This window comes from Petaurus breviceps, unplaced genomic scaffold (assembly GCF_028583685.1).
Source record: "Petaurus breviceps papuanus isolate PSGF00001 unplaced genomic scaffold, PetGlider_PUasm1.0 182, whole genome shotgun sequence".
NCBI classification, from domain to species: domain Eukaryota; kingdom Metazoa; phylum Chordata; class Mammalia; order Diprotodontia; family Petauridae; genus Petaurus; species Petaurus breviceps.
Window position 1 is genome coordinate 4890659 of NW_027185786.1, and position 22500 is coordinate 4913158.

The 22500-nt window shown below is 39.6% G+C and overlaps 1 protein-coding gene across 1 annotated transcript in view; it reads right to left on the reverse strand.

The window, feature by feature from the left end:
- Positions 1 to 1535: 1535 nt before the first annotated feature.
- LOC138160846 (ATP-dependent RNA helicase DDX19B) overlaps positions 1536 to 22500 on the reverse strand; it is a 49515-nt gene continuing 28550 nt past the window's right edge. Inside the window, exons 7-12 of the mRNA XM_069087652.1 lie at positions 22237 to 22351; positions 13980 to 14157; positions 9672 to 9909; positions 9090 to 9252; positions 8196 to 8387; positions 1536 to 7884 (exon numbers count right to left, since the gene is read on the reverse strand). Coding sequence (XP_068943753.1) covers positions 7823 to 7884; positions 8196 to 8387; positions 9090 to 9252; positions 9672 to 9909; positions 13980 to 14157; positions 22237 to 22351 — 948 coding nt within the window. The 3' untranslated portion in view covers positions 1536 to 7822. The remainder of the gene's footprint in view (positions 7885 to 8195; positions 8388 to 9089; positions 9253 to 9671; positions 9910 to 13979; positions 14158 to 22236; positions 22352 to 22500) is intronic.

Below are 22500 nucleotides of genomic sequence, written 5' to 3' on the forward strand. Positions count from 1 at the left end.
CTTTTGACAGGAGGAAACTGAGGCAAACATGGTTAGGTGACTTGGCCAGGGTCACATAGCTAGTGTCTGAGGCCGGTGATTCCCAGCCCAGTGCCCCACCTAGCCTCCCACTAGGTTATACTGCTATTTTAGTTAAAAGATTTCTTTCAATTTTAGATCCCCAAGTCTGATGATTAGGATTATTTGTACTTATTTTAACCAAATTCCACTACAACAATTTGGGGTTAGTTTTGGGATTAGATTATTCCAGAAATTACTCTGTATTCTTTTAACTCCAACATCTATAAAGGAAAGGATGGCAAACTCCTTAGGTAGCTACTTAAATCAGGTGGGTTAAGGGGTGCATCCCGATGCTTCCCCCCAACTGGTCAATCACAATGGAAAAATCAGGCTTGGAAGGTAATACAGACAAGTCATGCTACCACTGCTGAGCTCCTCTCCCCAAAACTGATGGACTGAGGGCAAATCCAGTCACGTTGTAGGGTGATATTGATGACTGGGGGCCTCTGGCTCAATGGGAGCCCCATGCTACAGTTAGAAATTCCTTTCCACCCCAACCTCTCAAAGGTACACAATATACTCATTGGTATGAAGATAGTCCAGTGTTCTAAAACTCCATCTTAGTGAAGCAAGTCCCCTAGCGCCAGGATCATTCTATTTTATGGTTTCCTTGACATGAAAATAAGTTGCAGACTTCGACTTAGGAAGATTTTACATTTGAGCTCCTAGTTTGTAGGGTTTGGGGATCTGAGATCATCCAATCCAAACCCCTTTATTTTACAGAGGAAAAGATGAAGACAAGTTGGGGGTGGGAGGAGGATGTCAGTGTGCAAAGTCACAAAGATTCACATCCAGGTCCTTATACCTTGCTGACTTTGAAACAGTTGATCCAGTTAGGTCAATCAATCAAAATAAGGCAATGATTCTTAGTCAACAAGGGGTCTCAATGTGCATTCTCTGACCCCCACACCTTTCTCCAGCTTTCTACAAATGGAGCCCACAGCTCTTACTCCACCATATTGCCATCAGCTTTGGGGGGGGGGGGAGTGAGAAAGGGGCCTGAGGCCAAACAGGACCCATTAGCCTCCCCATCATTCTCATCCTCAAAAGCAATGCTTACATTACCCCACAGGAATGATGAGAAGGGGCCCAGGACCTCCCACCTTGGCAGCGGCAGTTACAGTAACTTCAGCTGCCATTGGACCCAGGCTTTTGGGAGGACCACAGACGGGTCAGATGGATAGGCTGGGACAGCCAAACAGATGAGGGGAAAGGGCACCAAAAGCAGCCTGCCCTCTTCCTGGTAGATGTCGTGGGGCAGAAGCAGTAACTGTGAAAGGAACTGACCTGAAAGAGAGGAAGGAGCATTTTATTGGTCTTCAATAAGGGAAAGAAACCTATCAGCATTATTTTTCCTTTTGGGCAAATAGCTACAGAGAATTGTCCTGTTGGCTGTACTTAAAATAATGGTGATAATGTCTAGTCCTTGGAACTTTCCCAGGGCATCAGCAGTTTGAAAAGAATCCACCAATCAATACATCAGTCAACATTTATTAAGCACCTACTATGTACCAGGCACTGTGCTGGGAATACAAAGAATGAGACAATCCCTACTCTCAAGGAGCTTACAGTCTATCAATTCATTCACACTTGTTCACAACTAATGGAGAGTGAAATAAAACATTTCACAAACCATCTTACAGTGGGTAAAATGGGGCACTAAGAAGAAATGTGCTTCAGGGATTTCTCAACCAGTAGCTCAGGAAGCACGGGACAGATGTGAGACCTAAATGATCTGCTCATATACAACCCATTCTATAAGAAGTCATTATGAGTTTGAAGACTGAACATTCACTGGATAAATGAACTTCATATTTTAAGGAGGTAAGTAAGGCAGTTTCCACAGATGATTCCAGAATAAAATGCTCCCAATCTAACTTACTATTCTACATGACATCTTAACTATCTGGCATGCTCCAAGGTAGAAGGCCTAGGTTACTTAAATTTGGGAAGTATATACTGAATGGCTATGTATTCAGCACATAAATGTGAGTCGTAATGAACGATGGCCTAAGAAAGCTATTAGCACTGACTTGCCCAGAGACAAATAGTGCATATAGGGAGACTCACTTGTAACTATGTCAGTTTTCTGTACTTTACAGAGCCAGCAGTTATCCGAGATCCCCTCCAGGATCCAAGGTGTTCAGAAAAAGGTTAACAATGAATGACACAAGGGAGTATTGTCCAGAAAAGTGAAAAAGCATTCATTGTCTGTTGTTCAAAAAATAAAACATTTGTCTGTTACAGTATGATTCAGTTTAGCTTACAGGTTAATAAAATTAGCAACCAACACATTATTGAGAATTGGTCTACTTCCACTGGGCTGGCGCAGCTCAGTGCTCCCTAAGGAAACCATCCCCAGTGTTCCTCTGAACCTGGGCTGGAATCCTCCCCTGGAATTTAACGCAGTAATGGGCTTTGGTTTAATCAAAATTGTTTCTATGCATAAAAAAAATGTGGTTTTGTTTTCATTTATTCCTGGTTTCTGGAAGTGGTAGTAATAAACAGGTCCAGAGGTACAACAATGGGCATGCAGTTTCTGGGGCCACAGAACCCACAGATGTACTTCCTCTAGTTCAGTAAATTAGGTAGAGAGCTCAGGCCTAGTCACACTGCAGTACAATTAATTCCAAAGTATTCATATTTAGAGAGGGGTCCTGAAAAATTCAAAAAGCTCCTGGAGTGCAGAAAATACCCCTTTCACAGTTTGCTACACCTTCACTCAATGCTGGGATACAAGGTTGCTTACAAGGAAGGCCCTCAGTCTAGCTTTTCCTTCCCTCCCATTTAGGTCCCTTCAGTTAAAAGTAAAGTTGAAGAGGATTAAAATATTTAAAATCTGAGGGACTGAGAGCTAAAATGTACCTGAAAGGCTTCCCTCAATTTCTCCTCTACTCACCCTCTGCAACTAAAGTGATTATAGTTAGGTCTTCTCCCTGGGTAGATCCCAACATAAAGGGAGTTTATTAGGCCAAGGCATCAGTGAGACACTGAGCATGCGTGTGAGACCAGGACCCGTGAGTCTGACCCTAATTTTCTCCATATTAATCTTCCTATAAAAACAAGCCCATCATTTCACTCTGTTAAGAATGTATGATTTTCTACCAATTACCAAGTTCTGGTTCCTCTTTCTCTGTAAGGTTTTATACCGCATGTATCTAATCTGTTCTCCCCAGGATTTCCTCAATTTTCCTTTGGTCCCTGTATAAATCCTATGTTTATCCTTACCTCATTAGCTCTGTACAGACTCAGCCTCTATCTGCCTAGCACGCCCTTCCAGTTGTCCAAACTCTATGCTGCTCTATCAAAGCCAAATTCAAAATTCACCTCTTTCATGAGTCTTCCCTGACTAATCTCACAATTAAAAAAAAAATAAAGAAGTGGTGATAAAACAACCCTGAAGTCTCATTCAATCTCCATTCTCTGATCTGAGAAAGTAGGACATGATGACATTTTACTTTATTTTTACTGTCTTTTTTTTCCCGGAGAGCTTGCATTGCCAATATCCTTTTGTTTGTATTAATCAGAGTTCAGGAGTGTAAAGGCCCCAAAAGAGGTTGACCAAAGTCCTTTTGATTTGAGTTTCTGTGAATTTAAGTCTTTGATACAGTGGCCACCCTAGGGTTAAAGGTACAGAATAATAATTTCAGCAGATAAATAAACCTATAAAACCATGTGTCAACACTAGTCAACAGCAGAGGGTTAATGAAATAAAATCCAGCAACCAAAACTATGTTGTTCCCTATCTTCCTATATTGATACATTAAAAAAAAAAACAACCTTAGTAACATCTTTTTCATAATTGGTCAAATCTATTAATATAACAAAGTAGGGAATGGATATACAATTAGGCATTTCTTATCCACACAGTCATATATATATGATGCTCAAGTGGCCAATTGTAATAATAATGGAATTTAAAGATTCCCCTGTATTGGCTTGGTTTTCAAGTTGGGTGTTGAAACCCAGAACTTGTGAATCCCACTTGTGGGATGGACTTGTTGACATGAAGAGAGAGGGCTGAACTGGGAGGAGCTGATGCCCTGGATTTAGAGAGAGGTCAGAACTTTGGGGAGCAGCATCATGGAGGCAGAGAGAAAGAAGATTGCTGAGGTCCAGTTGGAGCTGCCCAGGACTTTTGAGAGCTGCCACCTGGAGCTGCCAAGGACTGAGGAGATATGGCTGTGATGCTGGTATTTTGTCTGCCTGTTTTGATATTGTTTTGTCAGATTTGTCTGCTGGTAAAGGGCAGTGCTATTGTTGCAGAGGTTCTGTAACCTTGCTGTTGGTTCAGAAGCCCTGAAGAAGGATTTTCTTGTTGTATGTTTACAGAAATCCTGGAAGAGGGTCTTGCTGATGTTTTCTGGGGTCCAGAAACTGTTGTGCTGGCAGAGAGTGAATTGATGAGGACACTGGCAATATATATATTAATAAAAAAAAAAACACAGTTAAGTTGTGTCCCCCCAGGAACTGAGAGTGCTGCGAACTTGCTTCAGGTCAAGATGAAGACCTCTTTTTGGGTATTAAATGCTGTGAAGATATCTTAACCTTGCTCAGGGGTAGATGGCCTTTGTGCTGTCCACTGCCCCTTTTGAGAAGGTGTTTGGTATTAACTGATGATAATTGTAATTTAGTTGTGATCTGGGGGTGGGAAACTTTTGACTTTTTTTTTGTGCTCTATGACTGACCAAATGAATGTACTTTGTTTATGATTGGAAACTAATCTCCATTTGAGAAGAGAGACTTTGTAATTGACCAAATGAATGTACTGCCCCAGGGGTGGAGTAGTACTGGGAAATTACTGAATTACACTTGGTGAATGCTGTATTTTGATTTTCTCTGTTCTGTGGAATGTTTTGCCTTAATTTGTCACTGAATAAAATTAGAGAGTTACTATGCTGGTGTTCTGAACCTTGGAAGTTGCCTCTGCTTGGCATTTCACCAATGAAGACATTTTTTCTATTGACAGGCAGTATTATTCAGAGTTCTAATCAGGACTGATTAGCAACTCTGCTCAGAGGCATAGGTCAGAACCAGAAATGGATCCCCCTAAAGCAGTTCTAGACTACTGTCTTCATTTTTCTCTCTTCCCTGCCATATATGCACCATAGCATCCATGGCCTTGCCCTACAATGCCTTCGCAGATTTCATTAAGAAGGCCATCACCCACATGGAGGCAGCAATAAATAATCCACAGTTCCTGGGCCCTCTTAAGAAGCTTGACAGAAAAGGTGAAGAGATAAGTAACTGACAATAAAGGAGAAGCACATACTATTTAAGGGAGAAAAAAGACCTGATGCAGTCACCCCTCCTAGACCAATTTCTCTCCTGCTAGAGAATCCTTTGGAGGTTCACTGGCCCTTTTTTCCTACTGTTTTCTCTCCTAGATCTGCCAGATAAAATAGCAGCTGAGATATGTGCTGGGAGAGCCAGCCACCACCCTAGCGGGAAGCCTGCTCTCTCTTATCCCTTAACCAGATTTTTGTCAGGTTACACAGTTATTTCAACCTAACTAAACCAAACCATCCTTCTGTCCATTTAGCTTCATCTAGGAAGAGGAAAGGTAAAGATTATCTTGAAATTCTCTTGTGTTTAAGAATGGGGTTGGGCAAAAAGGCTAGGAGGGGAAATGAAACCAAAAGCATCAAGGAAGTCAAGAAAAAATGTTCTGAAAGAGTGACTGAAAGGCTGAAGATGATGGATCAGCTTTCTTATGTAAGCATAGTCTATACTGATTAGGACTCAAAAGAGCAGATATTAAGATATGCTCATTCTCAGACTGAAGGAGATGCTTTCAAAGGATCCTATGGTTGTGCCTCTCACCAACAGTGTACAGGAGAGAAAGAACCTTTGTAACCCAAGAGACACCTATGAAGTAACCTGTGCCATGAGCATACCTCACAAATACAACAAATCACCATGCCTCTAACTACAGAAGCTCAGGATCCATCTGGTGTCTGGAGGAATTCTTCAAAGATAAAAATACCTAGTTCTTTGGGGTTGATAAAGTGGGATCAGAGAAGCAGCAGCATTTCTGGAAAAGTTATAGTGATTCCTTCTCCCTTTCCTTTGGATCTCTTCTGTTTAGGAAATCAGGACCACCAAAACACCTTGGATCCACCGAACAGCTATGCTCCTTAGGCCTCCTCATCCTTTCTTTGGATGTGAGATGCTTAGGAAGGCCATGCTATTTTGAGAAACACCAGTCTGGGTTATTTGTTCAAAAGAATAGGGACTTTTCTTCTTGAAGGACCCTACAGAGGAGAAACCTAGAATAAGATATCCAATCCTGGGGGGACAGGAGGGTAGCAGCATTGAAGCACATAGACAGCTGTGGTTTATCCTTGTTAGGGCTCCACACTGCTTCTGTCCTTCTGTCATTTTTGAAAGAGGCTATACAGTCCAGTTTAGGTACCATAAAGAACAAATTACTACTACTAGTGTAAAAATTTCAGTGCCAGATGGCCCCAGGGTGGTTTTTTGGTTACCACTGATGAGTAAGGTATAAATAGGCCTGAAATTAGGCCTGGAGATAATTCATCAAAAGGGCATTCCCAGTCCACTTCTAATTATGATTGCAGGCATTTTCATACTAACCACCTCAGACTCCAAGTCAGAATCAATATTTGGAAAGGATATCTTATATCATGGGTAATTCCTCCTAAACCTTACCTTTTGGATTTAGACAGCAATGCAATGCCAGAATGACAATATGTAGCCACTGCTGGCCATGGTGTCCATGGTCTCTTCCAATCTCATTCAAATACTTCCTTCTGTCTTTACCAGCCTAGTCATAGAAGCAGAGACTTAAGTGTCTGGTTCTGCTAAAGAGGAACAGATCCAAGACCATTTGTCTACTTTCCATTTGTTATTATTGAAGGATCCTGGGCATTTTAGGGATGCTGGAAAGATACTGTCTGCCAGGCAGTACGGCAGAACAGCCACATGGAGTAGAATGGCACCTACAATGCTACACTAGCATTTGTACTAACTCATGCCAGTACACCAGTCTCCCTTAAGTGCATACAGAGAGAAGAGTTAAGATAGGGCACTGGGAAAGAAACCTAAATGCAAGAAAGACTCCAAATGTAAGTACTTGTCCATCTTCAGCCAATTCCTTACTGCCTGGTTGAAAATAGCAAGGGTAAAGGTATCCCAGATTTGCTCTGTTATCCTAGCATGGGAAATCTAACTCATAAAACACATGTGATTCCCTTATCCCACCCAATCAAATACTGAAGCATGGCTCTGCCCTGATGGCTGTCACTATATAGTTCCTACTACTCAGTTTCCTCCTCACTTCTACAATGTCAATTTTGCAGGTAGATGCAGACAAGTACATACACTAATATATGCCTACCCAAGGCAAAAGAGACATATCTATACACTACCACAAGGGGACCAAGAGTCAGAGACTAACTAAAGCTTTGACAAGTCCTTAGATTACATTTAAAATTGATACGCATAAACTTTAAATAAGAAAGAAAGAAATTTGCCAAAAAGGTAATTTCTGTGTATTCATGCCTAATCTTACAAGCTCATGTAAACATTTCTTCTCTTTCTACCCTCCCTCCATTATTTGCACAATTTTTTTTGTTAAGTCCAAATGTAATTTGAAATGAGGTAGGTAATTTCTATGTATTCCCGCCTTAGTCCTTTTTGGTGACTGGCTGAGAACTGTGCCAATTTGAAAAACGAACGGTCCGAATGGAGCTGGAGATGCACATATTCAGAGGGCGTAGGTCAACTCTAGCCAAGCTTTTCAGTTGGCTATTTTCTCAATCTCATCCAGATCATCGGTGTCCAATCTCTCTATCTTCTTATCTGCAGAGAAATTAAACCACAGAGAATCAAAATAGGCCATGCTGGAGAGTCTATTTCAACTACTGCAAGGACAACCTACCAACCCTCTGCTTTACCTAAAAGAAATCCAACTACTGACAAAGATGCTCCTTCCTCCCCTGACTGATGAAACCTGAACGTAACTGAGCATGGCATCCAGCACCACATGACAACCTCACGTTCTTGTGTGAGGGCTTTGGCCCCGGGACAAAAAGAGTGGGCCCTGCTCTTCTCTGAGCTTGCCCACTTAACAGCCAATGGACCACAGGGGGCAGATGCTCTGGGACACTCACTGAAGTGTTCTTGGATTCTATTGAGAATGTTCATGCTGTGCTTGCTGTCCACCATGTTCACAGCTAGGCCTCGCTTGCCAAAGCGCCCCGTGCGCCCAATCCGATGAAGGTATGTCTCATTGTCTGGATTCCCATCCTTGTCCACTGGCAGGTCAAAGTTGATAACCACAGACACCTGTTCAACATCGATTCCTACAGGGCAGCAAGATGGAGGAGAGAGAGAAAGCAGACAAAAATGCACATCACACCCACAATCTAATCTGAGAGTCCAGCACAGCAGCTGGTACCCACAAAACAAGATGCAGGCCCTATGAGCATAAAAGAGTATGACCCAAATGGACAGTACTAAAAGGATCAGATGCACCCAAAATGATTCTCTAGGTTGAAGGACTGACTCCAAGATCTTTCCCAGACCCACCTGGAGGATGGTTTAGGGAAGAGGGCGTTCCATCTCTAACTGCCTCAGGCTATCAATACTGGAGCTATTTAAGCAAACAAACCAGTAGCAAATATGAGGCGGCTAAGAAAACCTGGGAGCCAGAACCTTGGATCAGGGAGCTGAGGAAGTTCTCTTCTCCTACAGCTTAAGATCAGGAGACCTCCAGAACAGAAAACTCCTATAGGATCATCTAGCTGCTGACCTCAGACAAACCACCATGGAAACCACCTTAAGGCTCAGATGTCAGGTCTGGAGCCTGGGGAAAAGGATCACACGCTGAGCACTGCCATGGAAGGCAATCCAATCCCTAGCAGACCATTTCTGCAAAGGCAGAGGGAGCTACTGATTAAGGCTCTGGGAAAACCCAAACTGCCCTTGCTAGACAGGGGATCATGGCCTCCCTCCTGTTCTTTCCTTAGTCCCTGGGCCTCCCTGTGGGGGCAGTGTCTTCTCACCTCGAGCACACACATTGGTAGTCACCAACACTTTCTCCTTGCCCTCTCGGAAACGCTCAATCACAGCAGCTCTCTGTTCCACCATCATTTCACCACTCAGGAGAGCCACCTGGTGGCCTTCTTTGGATAGTTCAGCTGCCAGCCAACCAGCTGTTTTGCGGGTCTGGAGTGAAAAGAATTTTTTAAAATGGAAACACCTGCAAAAAAAAATTAAGACACCTGCAAAAAATGGCTTTGTGTCACTGAAATAAATGAAGGCTCTAATTCTGAAGACAACTAGGAGTTAAAATTATTAAAATGTCTCCAAGTGTTTCAAAAATAATTTGGAAGAATCTATATTTTGGGGCTTTTTTGCACAACTGCAATAAAAAAAGAAACCACACATGGGTTTAGTTTCCCCCTAGTTTTTCCTAACATTAATGATAAACTCTCAGGCTCCAGACAATTTCTTCGATTAGTATGATAATCAGAAACCTTTTTCCCTTTATTAAATGAATTTCTGATTAAAAAGGCAATAGCCAAGCTGACAACACATAAGCTGAATTTTACCTACTTGGTGGTTAAGAGGTGGATGCTACTCACATGACAGAAGATCATGGCTTGAGCAATGGTGATAGCCCCATAAAGATTACAAAGGGCTTGAAACTTCTCATCCCGGTTATTGCACATCACATAATACTGTTTAATAGTGTCCAATGTCTCTTCCTCTCGTTTTAGTTTGATGATGTTAGGGTCTGGGACAACTTTCCGTGCAAATTTCCACACGGAATCTTCAAAGGTAGCAGAGAAAAGCAGCATCTGACAAGCCTTAGGGAGCATCCTAGAAAGTAAGCCCATGTTACTCAGCATTAAATTGGAGGAATACTGAATGCACTGCCCTCACAGGGTACTATGTTCCTTACATCCCAGAATGCTGTATAGCTGTGGCAGTGCATCACATGGCAGAAAATAAGTATTTCCCAAGTCCCTCCTTTCATCCTAGAACTCAAACAAGCCAAAAAAGAGCAAGATTCAAAGATATAGATCTCCCTTTCTATACCAGAATAAGTCAAAAGAAAACCTAGTGACTAATATTTGTTTCATGTGGCATCATATAACATGAATATTTAAGTCCTATTTATACACACCAATAAAAAAATAAGGATCTTTTAAATAAACTTACTGAAAGAAACTCTCAATGATAGAACATTATAAAACAATCATGGGAAGGCATCAGACCATCTAGTCTCTATGGTCCTGTCCAGCTTAAATCTATCATCCTATAGTCAGGAAATCAGATGGTGTAATAGGCGATTAACCTACTTAATCTTCTAATTTTTTTTTTAAACTTAAAGTAAATCAGTGTCAACAAAACAATCAAATCAGGGCAGCTAGGTGGCACAGTGAATAGGGCACTGGCCCTGGAGTCAGGAGGACTTGAGTTCAAATCCGAGCTCAGACTCTTAACACTTACTAAACCTTGTGACCTTGGCCAAGTCAACCCCAATTGCCCTGCCCCCCCAAAAAAAAGGCAAAAAAAAAAAGTAAGCATTTACCCTAAGTCCTTAATCTTTATTTGAGAGGCAGAACCAAATGAATTAACAACTAATAGTCTAGCAAAGACAGTACATATGTTTTTGCACACATACTTAAAATTCCTTCTTTCCTTTTATTTTTTCCCATATGATATATATGATACTTGTCTCAGTGCTTTCTCTGGAGGTGGACAGCATTTTTCATCACAGGTCCTTTATAGTTGATTTGAATATTTGCAATACTCAGAAGAGCTTAGTCATTCAGTTACCCTCCTGTATTGCTGTTTCTGTATACAAAGTTCTCTTGGTTCTGTTTGTTTCACTCTTCATTAATTCATGCAAGTCTTTCCATATTTTCCTAAGACCATCCTGCTCCTCATTCCTTATAGCACAATACTATTCCACTACAATCATACACCATAACTTATTTAGCCATTCCCCAAATAATGGTCATCATCCCCTCAATTTCCAGTTTTTTTGCCACCACAAAGACAATACTATAAATATTTTTTGAATATATAGATGTCAAGATACTAGAAGACACCTTGATTTCCAGAGCTAAGGCCCAGCAAGGAGGCTATGCCCTGAATTTGGCATAACAACAATACTTTGTACTCGCCTCTGGGCGATCTCTTTTTGATAAAATTGTACATAATTACTGTATTGCTTTGACCAGCAACAGGTATTCTCTGAGCTCAGAAAAGTTCAGACAAATACCCATGTTCCATCATGAACTATGACCTCCTATGACTCCAACTTGCCTCATTGTTGCTGTTAGCTCTCATGGTCAGGGGTACAGCTCACTGCTTAGATACTGGTCTCCCCACACTGCCATGAGGCACCTCCTTACTTGCAAGCCGTTTCCCTCAATCAATTTTAAATTAACCTGCTGTTTGATTTAAATTAAATTAAATCAATTTTAAATCAACCTGCTGTTTGATTCCTGACTGTCCTGTCTCTAGCCTGCTCTGTTGGGCTCTGGGTCAGTCCAGATGACAGATTCTTTTCCTTTTTCCCTGATAGGGGAACAGAACAAATATTGGTATTGCTGGATCAAAGGATATACAGTTTTATAACACTGGGCATAATTCCACATTGCTCTCCAAAATAGTTATCAGTTCACAATTCTACCAGCAATGTTTTAGTGTCACAATTTTTCCACATCCCCTCCAACATTTATCATTTTCCTCTTTTATCATTCTACCACTTGAGATGCTATCTCAAAGTCGTTTTAATTTGCATTTCTCTAATCAATAATGATTTACAGCATCTTTCATATCACTATACATACTTTAATTTCTTCATCCAAAAATCACCTGTTCATATCCTTTGATCATTTATCAACTAGGAAATAATTCATATTCTTATAAATCTGACAAAGTTCTCTATAGATTTGAGATATGAGACCTTTATCTGAGAAACTATCTGCAAATTGTCCCCCCAATTTTCTGCTTTCCTTCTAATCTTGGCTATAATGATTTTATTTGTATAAAATCTTTTTAATTTATTGTAATCAAAATTATCCATTTTACACCTCACACCTCTCTTATTCATAAATTCTTCTCCTATCCATAAATTTGATAGGCAATGTGTTCCATGTTCTTCTAATTTTTCTTATGGTATATCTCCCTTTATATCTAGGTCATGTATCCATTTTGACCTTATCCTGGGAAACGGTGTAAAATACTAGTCTATACCTAGTTTCTGTCAAACTGCTTTCCAGTTTTCCCAACATTTTTTTTTTACCAAATATTGAATTCTTACCCCACAAGTTTAAATTTTTACATTTGTAAAACACAAGATTATTATAATCATTTACTACTATGTAAAATTTGGTTCCACTGATCTATCTTTCTACTTCTTAGCCAATAACAGATAGTTTTGATAATTACTACCTCATAAAACAGTTAAAGAACTGGCACTGCTAAGCTTCCCGCCTTTACATTCTTTTTTCATTAATTCCTTTGATATGTTTGACCTTTTGTCCTTCCAAACAAATTGTATTATTTTTTCTAGCTCAATAAAATAATTTGTTGGTAATTTAATTGAGATGGCATTGAATACCTAGATTAGAGTAGGCATAATTATCATTTTTATCATATTGGGTCTGCCCTGTATGAATAATTAATATTTCTCCGATTATTTAAATCTGACTTCATTTGTATAAAAAGTGTTTTATAATTATGTTCATATAGTTCCTGTTTGTCTTGGCAGGTATACTCCCAGGTATTTTATGTTGTTTATGGTTATTTTAAATGGGGTACCTCTCACTGTTTCTTCTTGTAGGGTTTGATTTGTGATATGTAGAAATGTTGATGATTTATGTGGGTTTATTTCATATCCTGCTACTTTGCTAAAATTATTGTTTTAACTAGCTTTTCAGGGGAATCTCTAGGATTTTCCAAGTATATATCATCATCTTGCCTGCAAAAAGGGGTTATTTTATTACTTCATCGCCCATCTGATTCCTTTGATTTCTTTTTCTTCTTTTATTGTTATTGCTAGCATTTCTAATACACTATTGGATAATAATATTTTGGGTATCTTTTGTGGTTTTCTAATATTCTTCAAATTAATTTATTACATAGCTTAATTAGGTTCACCAAATTATATCAGGAGCAAAACACAAACACAAAAAGGCAATAGATACTGAAATACTACACAAAAATTTTTTTTAATTGCTTCCTTTAATCTGGTGAGCTAGACCAATTCAGATAACCATTTTGGCTATTCATTCAAAAGATCTGGGATGATTAATTAACGTGCTTTTACCTTTACGTATCTCCTCAGGAATACCTAGAAGGTACAGAGAAGTCACTGCATCACTCCTAATGATTTAAGACTGCATCATAATTAAATTATTCCAAATAAATGAACTTACATCTATTTATAAAGATATACAAGGACTCTACCACCTTTGGTTAATCAATCTATACTGATTTAACATCCTCTCTGTGAACCAATTAAGGGCAGCTAAATGGTGCAGTGATACAGCACTGGGCCTGGACTCAGAAAGATCTGAGTTCAAATCTAGCCTCAGATGCTAGTTGTGTGACACTAAGCAAGTCACTTAACCCTATTTGCCTCAGTTTCCTCAAACTGTAAAATTAACTGGAGAAAGAAATAGCAAATCACTCCAGTATCTCTGCCAAGAAAATCCTAAACAGGATCACAAAGAATCAGGCATGACTTAACTGAACAGCAACAATGGCACCTGTGCACAAGGATGGTCAAGGTTGGCTTTGGAGTTACAATAGTAGCAGGATATGAAATAAACCCACAGAAGCAATCACCAAAAAATGATCTGTAGTCTTACATTCTGAGTTAGTTTCCTCTAGGAAGATTACCTCCCCCTATTCCCAAAAGCACATTATACCTCTGGATTCGGATACTCTGATCCTGGTGGCCTTGGGTAGCTATCATCACGTCGGCTTCATCCAGAACAAACACCTTGATCTTTTTGGGGTCGATGAATTTCAACTTCGAGCACCAATCCAGAACTGTGCCAGGAGTACCAATTACAATCTGCTCACTAATCTTCTGACCTCTTTCTACTGTTGAATCAACAATAAATTTTCCATCAGATTTTCAATCACCAGATAATTTTAAAAAATATTACACAGATATATAATTGAACAAAGCTATGTTAAATGGAAGAACAGATTATCACTGTGCCACTTAAGTGTTCAAAAACACTGGATAAAAAGAAATTAAAGACCAAACAAACAAGGAAGTAGAGGAAACATTCATATATATTCTCCTTTGTCTTATATTAACAATAACAGTAGCAAGCATGTATATGGCTCTTTAATGTTGTAAATTCCCTTTACATATTTCTCATTTCATTTACTCCTCATAATGACCCTTGGAGTTAAGTACTTTGGTAACATCCCATTCACAGCTAAGGAATTGGTGCTCATTAAACCTAAGTGGCTTGTATCAGTGTCGGAAGTCACTCACATTCAAACCCTGGTCATCCTGAGTGCAAGTTTGCCCTCTATTTTTCTTAGGCCATACTGCCTCTATAATCAGTCACCCAGTACTATCAATTCTCTCTCTAAAATGTCTCATATCAGTAGATTCTGGGAAGATTTTCTGAGTAGGTCAGAAAATTCCAAGCTCTCAAGATCTCCCCACAAAAGGGTCAAAATAGCACCTTAGGGCAAACAAGGTGTGGGTGGGGATAAATAAAAACAGGGATATAACACTTCTTCCTGGGACAAACTGATATCAGAAGAAGAAATCACAGGAACAGGTTTGGTCCCTGTGAAGAGTAAACACTTCCAGACTAGGTTCCATTTTTTTTTTTTTAAAGCAATCAGGGTTAAGTAACTTGCTCAAGGTTACACGGCCAGTTATTTCTGGGTGGGTAATAATTGTCTGAGCCTGGATTTGATCCCCAGGTCAGCCCGACACTGGAGCTGGTGCTCTTACTCGATGAGCCACCTGGCCGCCCCTAAGCAACTGGGGTTAAGTAACTTGCTCAAGGTTACATGGCCAGGTGCTTCTGGGTGGATAATAAGTGTCTGAGCCCGGATTCGATCCACATGTCATCCTGACACTGGAGCCAGTACTCGCTGTGCTACTTGGCCGCCCCTGACTAGGTTCCATTTTAACAGCAAGCAAGGGGCAAGCCTCTTAAACAACAAGCAGCAAGCCCTGGGGTTAGTTGGTTTGGGAGGCTGCCTCAGCCCCAGCCACAGGAACTTTTACCCCTGGGATAGTGAGGGGAGTTGGGTGTCTGAGCCCCATAGAGGGAACCTTTGCTGACCAGGAATGCCAGACCCAGGTGTGCTGCAGAGAGCGTTGGAAGCAAGAATGACCCAGCCCAGTGAGTGCAAAAACAATGAACAAGAAAGTCCCGGCTGTGGGTACTTACAGGAGGCTAGAGGTTTGGCTTTGGTTTCAGGCTAGAGGGAAGAACTGAGGATCTGGGGCAAGAGACACCACTCCCCATACCCAAGGGCTAGAGGTGACTACAAATAACTAAGCTATCACCACACAACAAAAAATGCACAGGCAAAGGAGAAAGAGTCCAACTATGGAAACCTATTATGGGAATACAGATGACCAAGGTTCCTCTTCAAAGGAGGAAAATGAAGTAAAGAAAGCCCCAAAGAGTAACATCAAATGGTCACCTGCCCAAAAATAATTTATATAAGACCTTAAAAAAGACTTTAAATATCAAATGACAGAGATGGCAGAAAAACTAAAAAAGAAAATAAGAATCCAAGAAAAACAAGAAGGTTATGAAAGGAAAGTCAACCAACTAGAAAAGGAGATCCAGAATCTTAAGGAAGAAAATGACACCTTAATTTTCAAGGCTCCGACCTCCTCCAATACACGTTGCTACAGAACCCACAAAGAGACAGAGAGAAACAAATCTCCTGCTGAAGACAGCCCAACAGGCCGACAGGAAGGGTCTATCACAGTGCTGGGAGCTAAGCACAGTCCACTGTGAGCCAGAGTTCCGGCCCCAGGGCAGCCCCAACCAGGGAAGGCTAGAGCAGACTTCAGGAAAGTGAATCACCAGCAACTATGGCAGTTTCCAGACTTCTCAACCCATAAATGCCAAAGACAAAGTAAAAGGTTAGTGTGGAACTCTGTTGGAATGGGGGGAGGGGACAGAAGCAGCGGAGGCACCACAGCTGTGCGGCTGAGGCCTTGGCCTAGTGGCTGCTTCCAGAGCTCCTAGCCTGCAGACTGTAGGGGGACCAAGTGACCATTCAGAGGGTAATCACTCTTGCTTTAATCTGCTTAGATCTGTATTGTGCTCTTGGGTGATGGTCCTGGGGTATGTGACCAGTGAGCCAGAACCTATGAGGGTTGTAGAGAGGGTGCCCTCCTAATAGCTCCAGCAGCTGTGAAAACCCCAGTGATTTGGTACAAAGCTCTCTCCATTCTGGAAGCAGAGTTCTACTGTGGCAAAGAGCTCAAAAGTCAAGTAATTGGCTGGTATTGAGGAGCTAGGCCAAGTGTAACTATGAGTCCAGTCCAGGATTTGTGTCCCACCAGGCTGTGTACTCAGTTATGCTTAGAGAAAGGCTCTTGAAAGGCTTCTCCATGAACCCATGAACTTATTGCAGGTGCAAGATAAGGTACAAAGTAAAAATATATTTTTTTTCTAAGCTACATGGGAACCATGGAGTCTAAGGGAATGAGGATCTGTGTTATCTTCCCTGTTATATTTCTTTGTCATAAGGGTATAAAAGGATACAGCAAATGCATAATAAATGGACTGCTTGCTTGCATTCCACCTGACCTGTGTCTTTATAATCGTGTCACCAAGAACCAAAGTGTCGGGATTGCTGGATGAGTCCCCCACAGGCTGGCAATATGAGCAAGTAGAGGAAGCACAAACAGACCATAGAATCCTTTTTTGGGGACAAAAAGGATCAAACCATAGAGCAGGAGGAAGACAACGAAGTCAGATCTCCTGCATCAAAAGCCTCCAAGAAAAACATGAATTGGTTACAGGCCATGGAGGAGCTCAGGAAGGATTTTGAAAATCAAGTAAGAGAAGTAGAGGAAAAACTGGGAAGAGAAATGAGAATGAGGCAAGAAAATCATGAAAAGCAAGTCAGCAGCCTGCTAAAGGAGACCCAAAATACACTGAAGGAAATAACACTTTAAAAAATAGACTAATCTGGGGTGGCTAGGTGGCACAGTGAATAAAGCACTGTCCCTGGAGTCAGGAGGACCTGAGTTCAAATCTGGACTCAGACACTTAACACTTAACTAGCTGTGTGACCTTGGGCAAGTCACTTAACCCCAACTGCCCCTCCAAAAAAAGCACACACACAAAAAAACAGACTAACTCAAATGGCAAAAGTGGCCCAAAAAGCCAGTGAGGAGAAGAATGCCTTAAAAAGCCAAATTTGCCAGGTGAAAAAGGAATTTTAAAAACTCACTGAGGAGAATAACTCCTTCAAAATTAGATTGGAACAACTGGAAGCTAATGACTTTATGAGAAATCAAGATACTATAAAACAGATCCAAACAAATGAAAAAATAGAAGGAAATGCAAAATATCTCATTGGAAAAACCACTAATCGGGAAAATAGATTCAGGAAAGATAATTTAAAAATTATTGGACTACCTGAAACCCATAATCAAAAAAAGAGCCTAGACACCATCTTTCAAGAAATTATCAAGCAAAATTGCCCTAATATTCTAGAACCAGAGGGCAAAATAGAAAATGAAATAATTCACCCATCCCTTCTTGAAAAAGATCCCAAAAAGAAAACTCCTAGGAATATTATGGCCAAATTCCAGGGTTCCTAGGTGAAGGAGAAAATACTGCCAAGCAGTCAGGAAGAAATAATTTGAGTATCGTAGAAACACAATCAGGATAACACAGGACCTAGCAGCTTCTATATTACGGGATCAAACAGCTTGGAATATGATATTCCGGAGGTCAAAGAAGCTAGGACTAAAACCAAGAATCAGCTGCCCAGCAAAACTGAGTATAATACTACAGGGGAAATATGGTCATTCAATGAAATAGAGTCTTTTCAATCATTCTTTATGAAAAAACCAGAGCTGAACAGAAAATCTGACTTTCAAATACAAGAAGAGAAACATGAGAAGGTAAATAGGAAAAAGAAATCATAAGGAACTTATTAAAGTTGAACTGTTTACATTCCTTCATGGAAAACCAATAATTGTAATTAATAAAACTTTTCCCAGTATGAGGATATTTGAAAGGAATATATATGCATATATATGTATACATACATATATATGTGTATATAGGAGGGTGTATGTGTACATAAATATATGTGTGAAAGTAGGCATATGCATGTTCATGTATACATAGACAGAGGGCACAGGATGAGTTGAATATGAAGGGATGATATCTAAAAAATAAAAATAAGAGGTGAGAGAGGAATTAATTAGGAGGAGAATGGAAGAGATAGATTAGGGTAAATTATCTCATATAAAAGAGGCAAGAGAAAACTTATAATGGAGGGGAAGAGCAGGAAGGTGAAAGGGAATGGGACAACCTTATTCTCACTGAATTTGGTTTAAGGAGGGAATAACATACACACTCAATTGGGTATCTTACCCTACAGGAAAATAGGGGGGTAGGGGATAAGAGGGGCAATGACAGAAGGGAGGGCAGATTGGGGAAGAGGGTAGTTAGAAGCAAACATTTTTTAAAAGGGATAGGGTCAAAGGATAAAAGAGAAGTGGGTGGTGGGATAGGATGGAGTGAAATATAGCTAGTTTTTCACAATATAACTACTATGGAAATGATTTGGGTAACTACACATGTACAACCTATATTGAATTGCTCGTGGGGGTGGGTGAGGAGGGAAGAAGGGAAAAAAATCTGGAACTAAAACAAATGTTAAAAAAAATGTTTTTTTTTACATGCAACTGGGAAATAAGACATACAGGCACTAGGGTACAGAAATCCATCTTGCCCCACTAGAAAGTTAGGGGGGTAATGGGGGAGGATATAAGAGATAACACATTGGGGGAAGGGGTATTCAGTAGGCTTGCTATTTTGGGGTAGGGGTAGGGGAAAGATGGGGAAAAATTGTAACTCAAAATCTTGTGGAAATAAATGCTGAAAACTAAAAATAAATGAATTAATTTTTTTTAATTAGAATTGGACAAAGTGAAGCCAGTGAAATTATAAGAGATCAAGAAATGATTAAACAAAATATGAATAATGAAAAAATAAAAGAGAAAGTGAAACACAGAAGAACAACAGATTTGGAAAATAGATCAAGAAGAAAAACTCTAAGGGGGGCTAAGTGGCACAGTGAATAGAGCACTGGCCCTGGTGTCAGGAGAACCTGAGTTCAAATCCGGCCTCAGACACTTAACACTTACTAGTCATGTGACCTTGGACAAGTCACTTAACCTCAATTGCCCCTCCAAAAAAAAAGAAAAAACATTTTTTAAAAGAAAAATATAAAAATAATTGAACTAACTGAAATTTATGATAAAAAATAATCTTGACACAATAATATTCTTGTATTAAAGTTAAAGAAAATTGTCCTGAAGCATTAGAACAAAAGGGGAAAGTAGAAATAGAAGAAATCCATTGATCACCCTTAAAAGAGATCATATGAGGAAAACTCATAGGAATACAACAGTCAAATTCCTAAATCCCCAGCTTAAGGAAAAATATTAAAAGCATCAAGATTAAAACAATTTAAATATGATGGTGCCACAATCAGAATTACACAAGATCTAGCAGCAGAAACATTAAAGGACTGCAGGTCTTGGAACACAGCATATTGAAGAGCAAAATAACTGGGGCTCCAGTCAAAAATATCATACCCAGCAAAGTTAACTATTATCTTGAATGAAAAAAAAATGGACATCTGATAAACCCTTGGGTTTTCAAGACTGTTTAAAAAAAATCCTGAACTTAATAGACGATTCGACATATAAGAACTGATATAAATATAAGGTACATAACAAAGACTGATTATAAGGGATCCATAAGGACAGACTGTTTATTTTATATATATATAAAAAGCAAAATTTATGTCTAAGATTCTTATTAATAATTGAGGGGTTCACATCATAAGAAAGATTGGGGAAAACCTGAGCATGATATAAGTGTAAAATGTAAAACCACTTAGGAACAGCTAAAAAGAGTTCATTATTTTATATAAATGAGGTGCAAGAGGAAGAATTGATACATAGGAATTAGATGGGGGAGGAGGGCTGGTAGCTCTGGTAACCTACTTTCATCGGAATGGGTTTAAGAGGGAACAATACATATATATTTAAAAGAAGTCTTCTAAATTCAGAAGAAATAAAATGGTAGGGGCATAAAGAGGGGGGTGAGGACAAGGGAGGGATCTTTAGAGGGGACGGTGAGGGAACAGGTAAAATAGGGTTATAAAAGGATGTTTAGACTTATGGGAATGGGAGAATAGGGGATGGATTGTTGGCAGAGGGCAAGTCATAGGAAGGCAAGGTAGTGGGTAAAAGTAAAGTAGAAGAGGTAGGAGGGATAGGAAACAAGAGATATGCATATACATAAAAACAATGATCAGGAGTAGAATAGGTTTGGGAATGTTTAAGTCTATGTATGCATATATCTATAGCTATAGAGAAACATACCTAAACTTTATTGTGACCTTGGGCAGAGGGGAGGGGGAGGGAAAAAAAAAGAACAAAGTAAAATGTCTCATGTCTTCAATTTCTTTCTTTTTTTTTTTGGAGGGCAATTGGGGTTAAGTGACTTGCCCAAAGTCACACAGCTAGTAATTGTGTCAAGTGTCTGAGGCCAGATTTGAACTTGGGTCCTCCTGACGCCAGGGCCAGTACTCTACTGACTGTACCATCTAGCCGGCCCAATGTCTCAAGTCTTAACCACCCTTTTCATTGTCACTGTATATAGCCTAGTCCAGGAATAAACTGGTTCTAACAGAGATTTATAGTTTGATATACAAGCTTCTCTGTAAATGGAAATAATGTTTGTTTGTCAAGCTGATGATAAAAGACATGTAAAATTTAAAAATAAAAATATTTTTTAAACTTCAGTGAAAAAATAAGGGAATCTGAGATTTATCTGAGTTAAAGCTTCAGACTTCCTTGACCAAGGAGTTCATAATGGCCTTGGACAGTGAAGCCAATTTATATGAGACCAAGAACTTAAGTAGGCAAAATATGACAAAGGTATTTCTCAAATTTTCTATGACCAACACACAGATATACCAGGCTAAAACCAGCACAATGTAGTTTGAGGAAAGGAACACAAAAAGAAGAAAACGATGAAAGGGAAAAAAATTAAATGCCCCCCTTGTCTTAAAAGCCAGAAGCTGACACGGATACCTTTTTAGTTCAACCCCTGTCATGGACCTCTATCATCACTCATCTTTTTCAACCTCAGTTTCATCTGCCCTGAAAGTAATGGCGTGGCCTTCAGATATGCCTCCCCATTACTCCCCACCCAGACCACGTTCGCTTCTGCTTCTATGACTTCTCATTTGTTTATGACAGGACTTTGTATATCTAAGTCATGTATATACTCACTTGCCTTGGTAGATTGGTATAAATCTCATCTCTGCCAGACCACAGGTTTAGTTTTCTTGGCAGTTTTTGTCAACTAGTTAGTCTTTTCCCCAGTGACCTGGACTTGGGGGCTCATTTTTTTTTATTTCTATATGCTACGCTAACTCATCAGTTCCACTAATGAAATCTCTGTTAGAACCTGTACCAAACAGTTTTAATGATTATCCTTTGTAGAACAGTTTGAGATCTGATACTAATAAAGTACCTTGTAACAGGTTTTATTTTTCTCATCTCAAGTATAAGTTAACTAAAACTGTGCATTACTAACAGCTTACTTAAAAGGTATCACTGACATTTATTGCCTTTTAATGGTTTTTCAAGCTTTATTTATAGCATACAAGGAAAATATCTCCACTATTTTCTTACACAGTTCTTTTTATTAAAGAAATTTTTAATTATCTTTTCTTTTTACATTACCTATATTTCCCTTGCCCTTCCCCCTCCCAGATAAGCCAGCACTTAAAAAATAAAAATGAAAAAAGAAATAGTTTGGTAAAACTAACCAAGGCATTTATAAAGTCCAACATTACATATTTCAACAGAATTTTTTTAGCTTAAATATTGTATCTTCCTTCTTATATACTCACATTTATTGCCTCGAACAGCATAAGCGAGTTTAAGTTCTGGATAAAATTTGCCCATCTGTTCAATCACCTTTCCTGTCTGAAGTGCCAGCTCATATGTTGGTGACAGACACAAACACTGAAAAGAAAATAATTTAATGGAGTCACTTAGCAACAGAGGATTCTAAGGCACATAGTTCAAGGAAACATTTGGACATTTTCTTTTAGTGGGGTAAGATTAGTCAGTGACCTTAACCTTTCTTAGTGATTCCACCAACCAAGACTAAA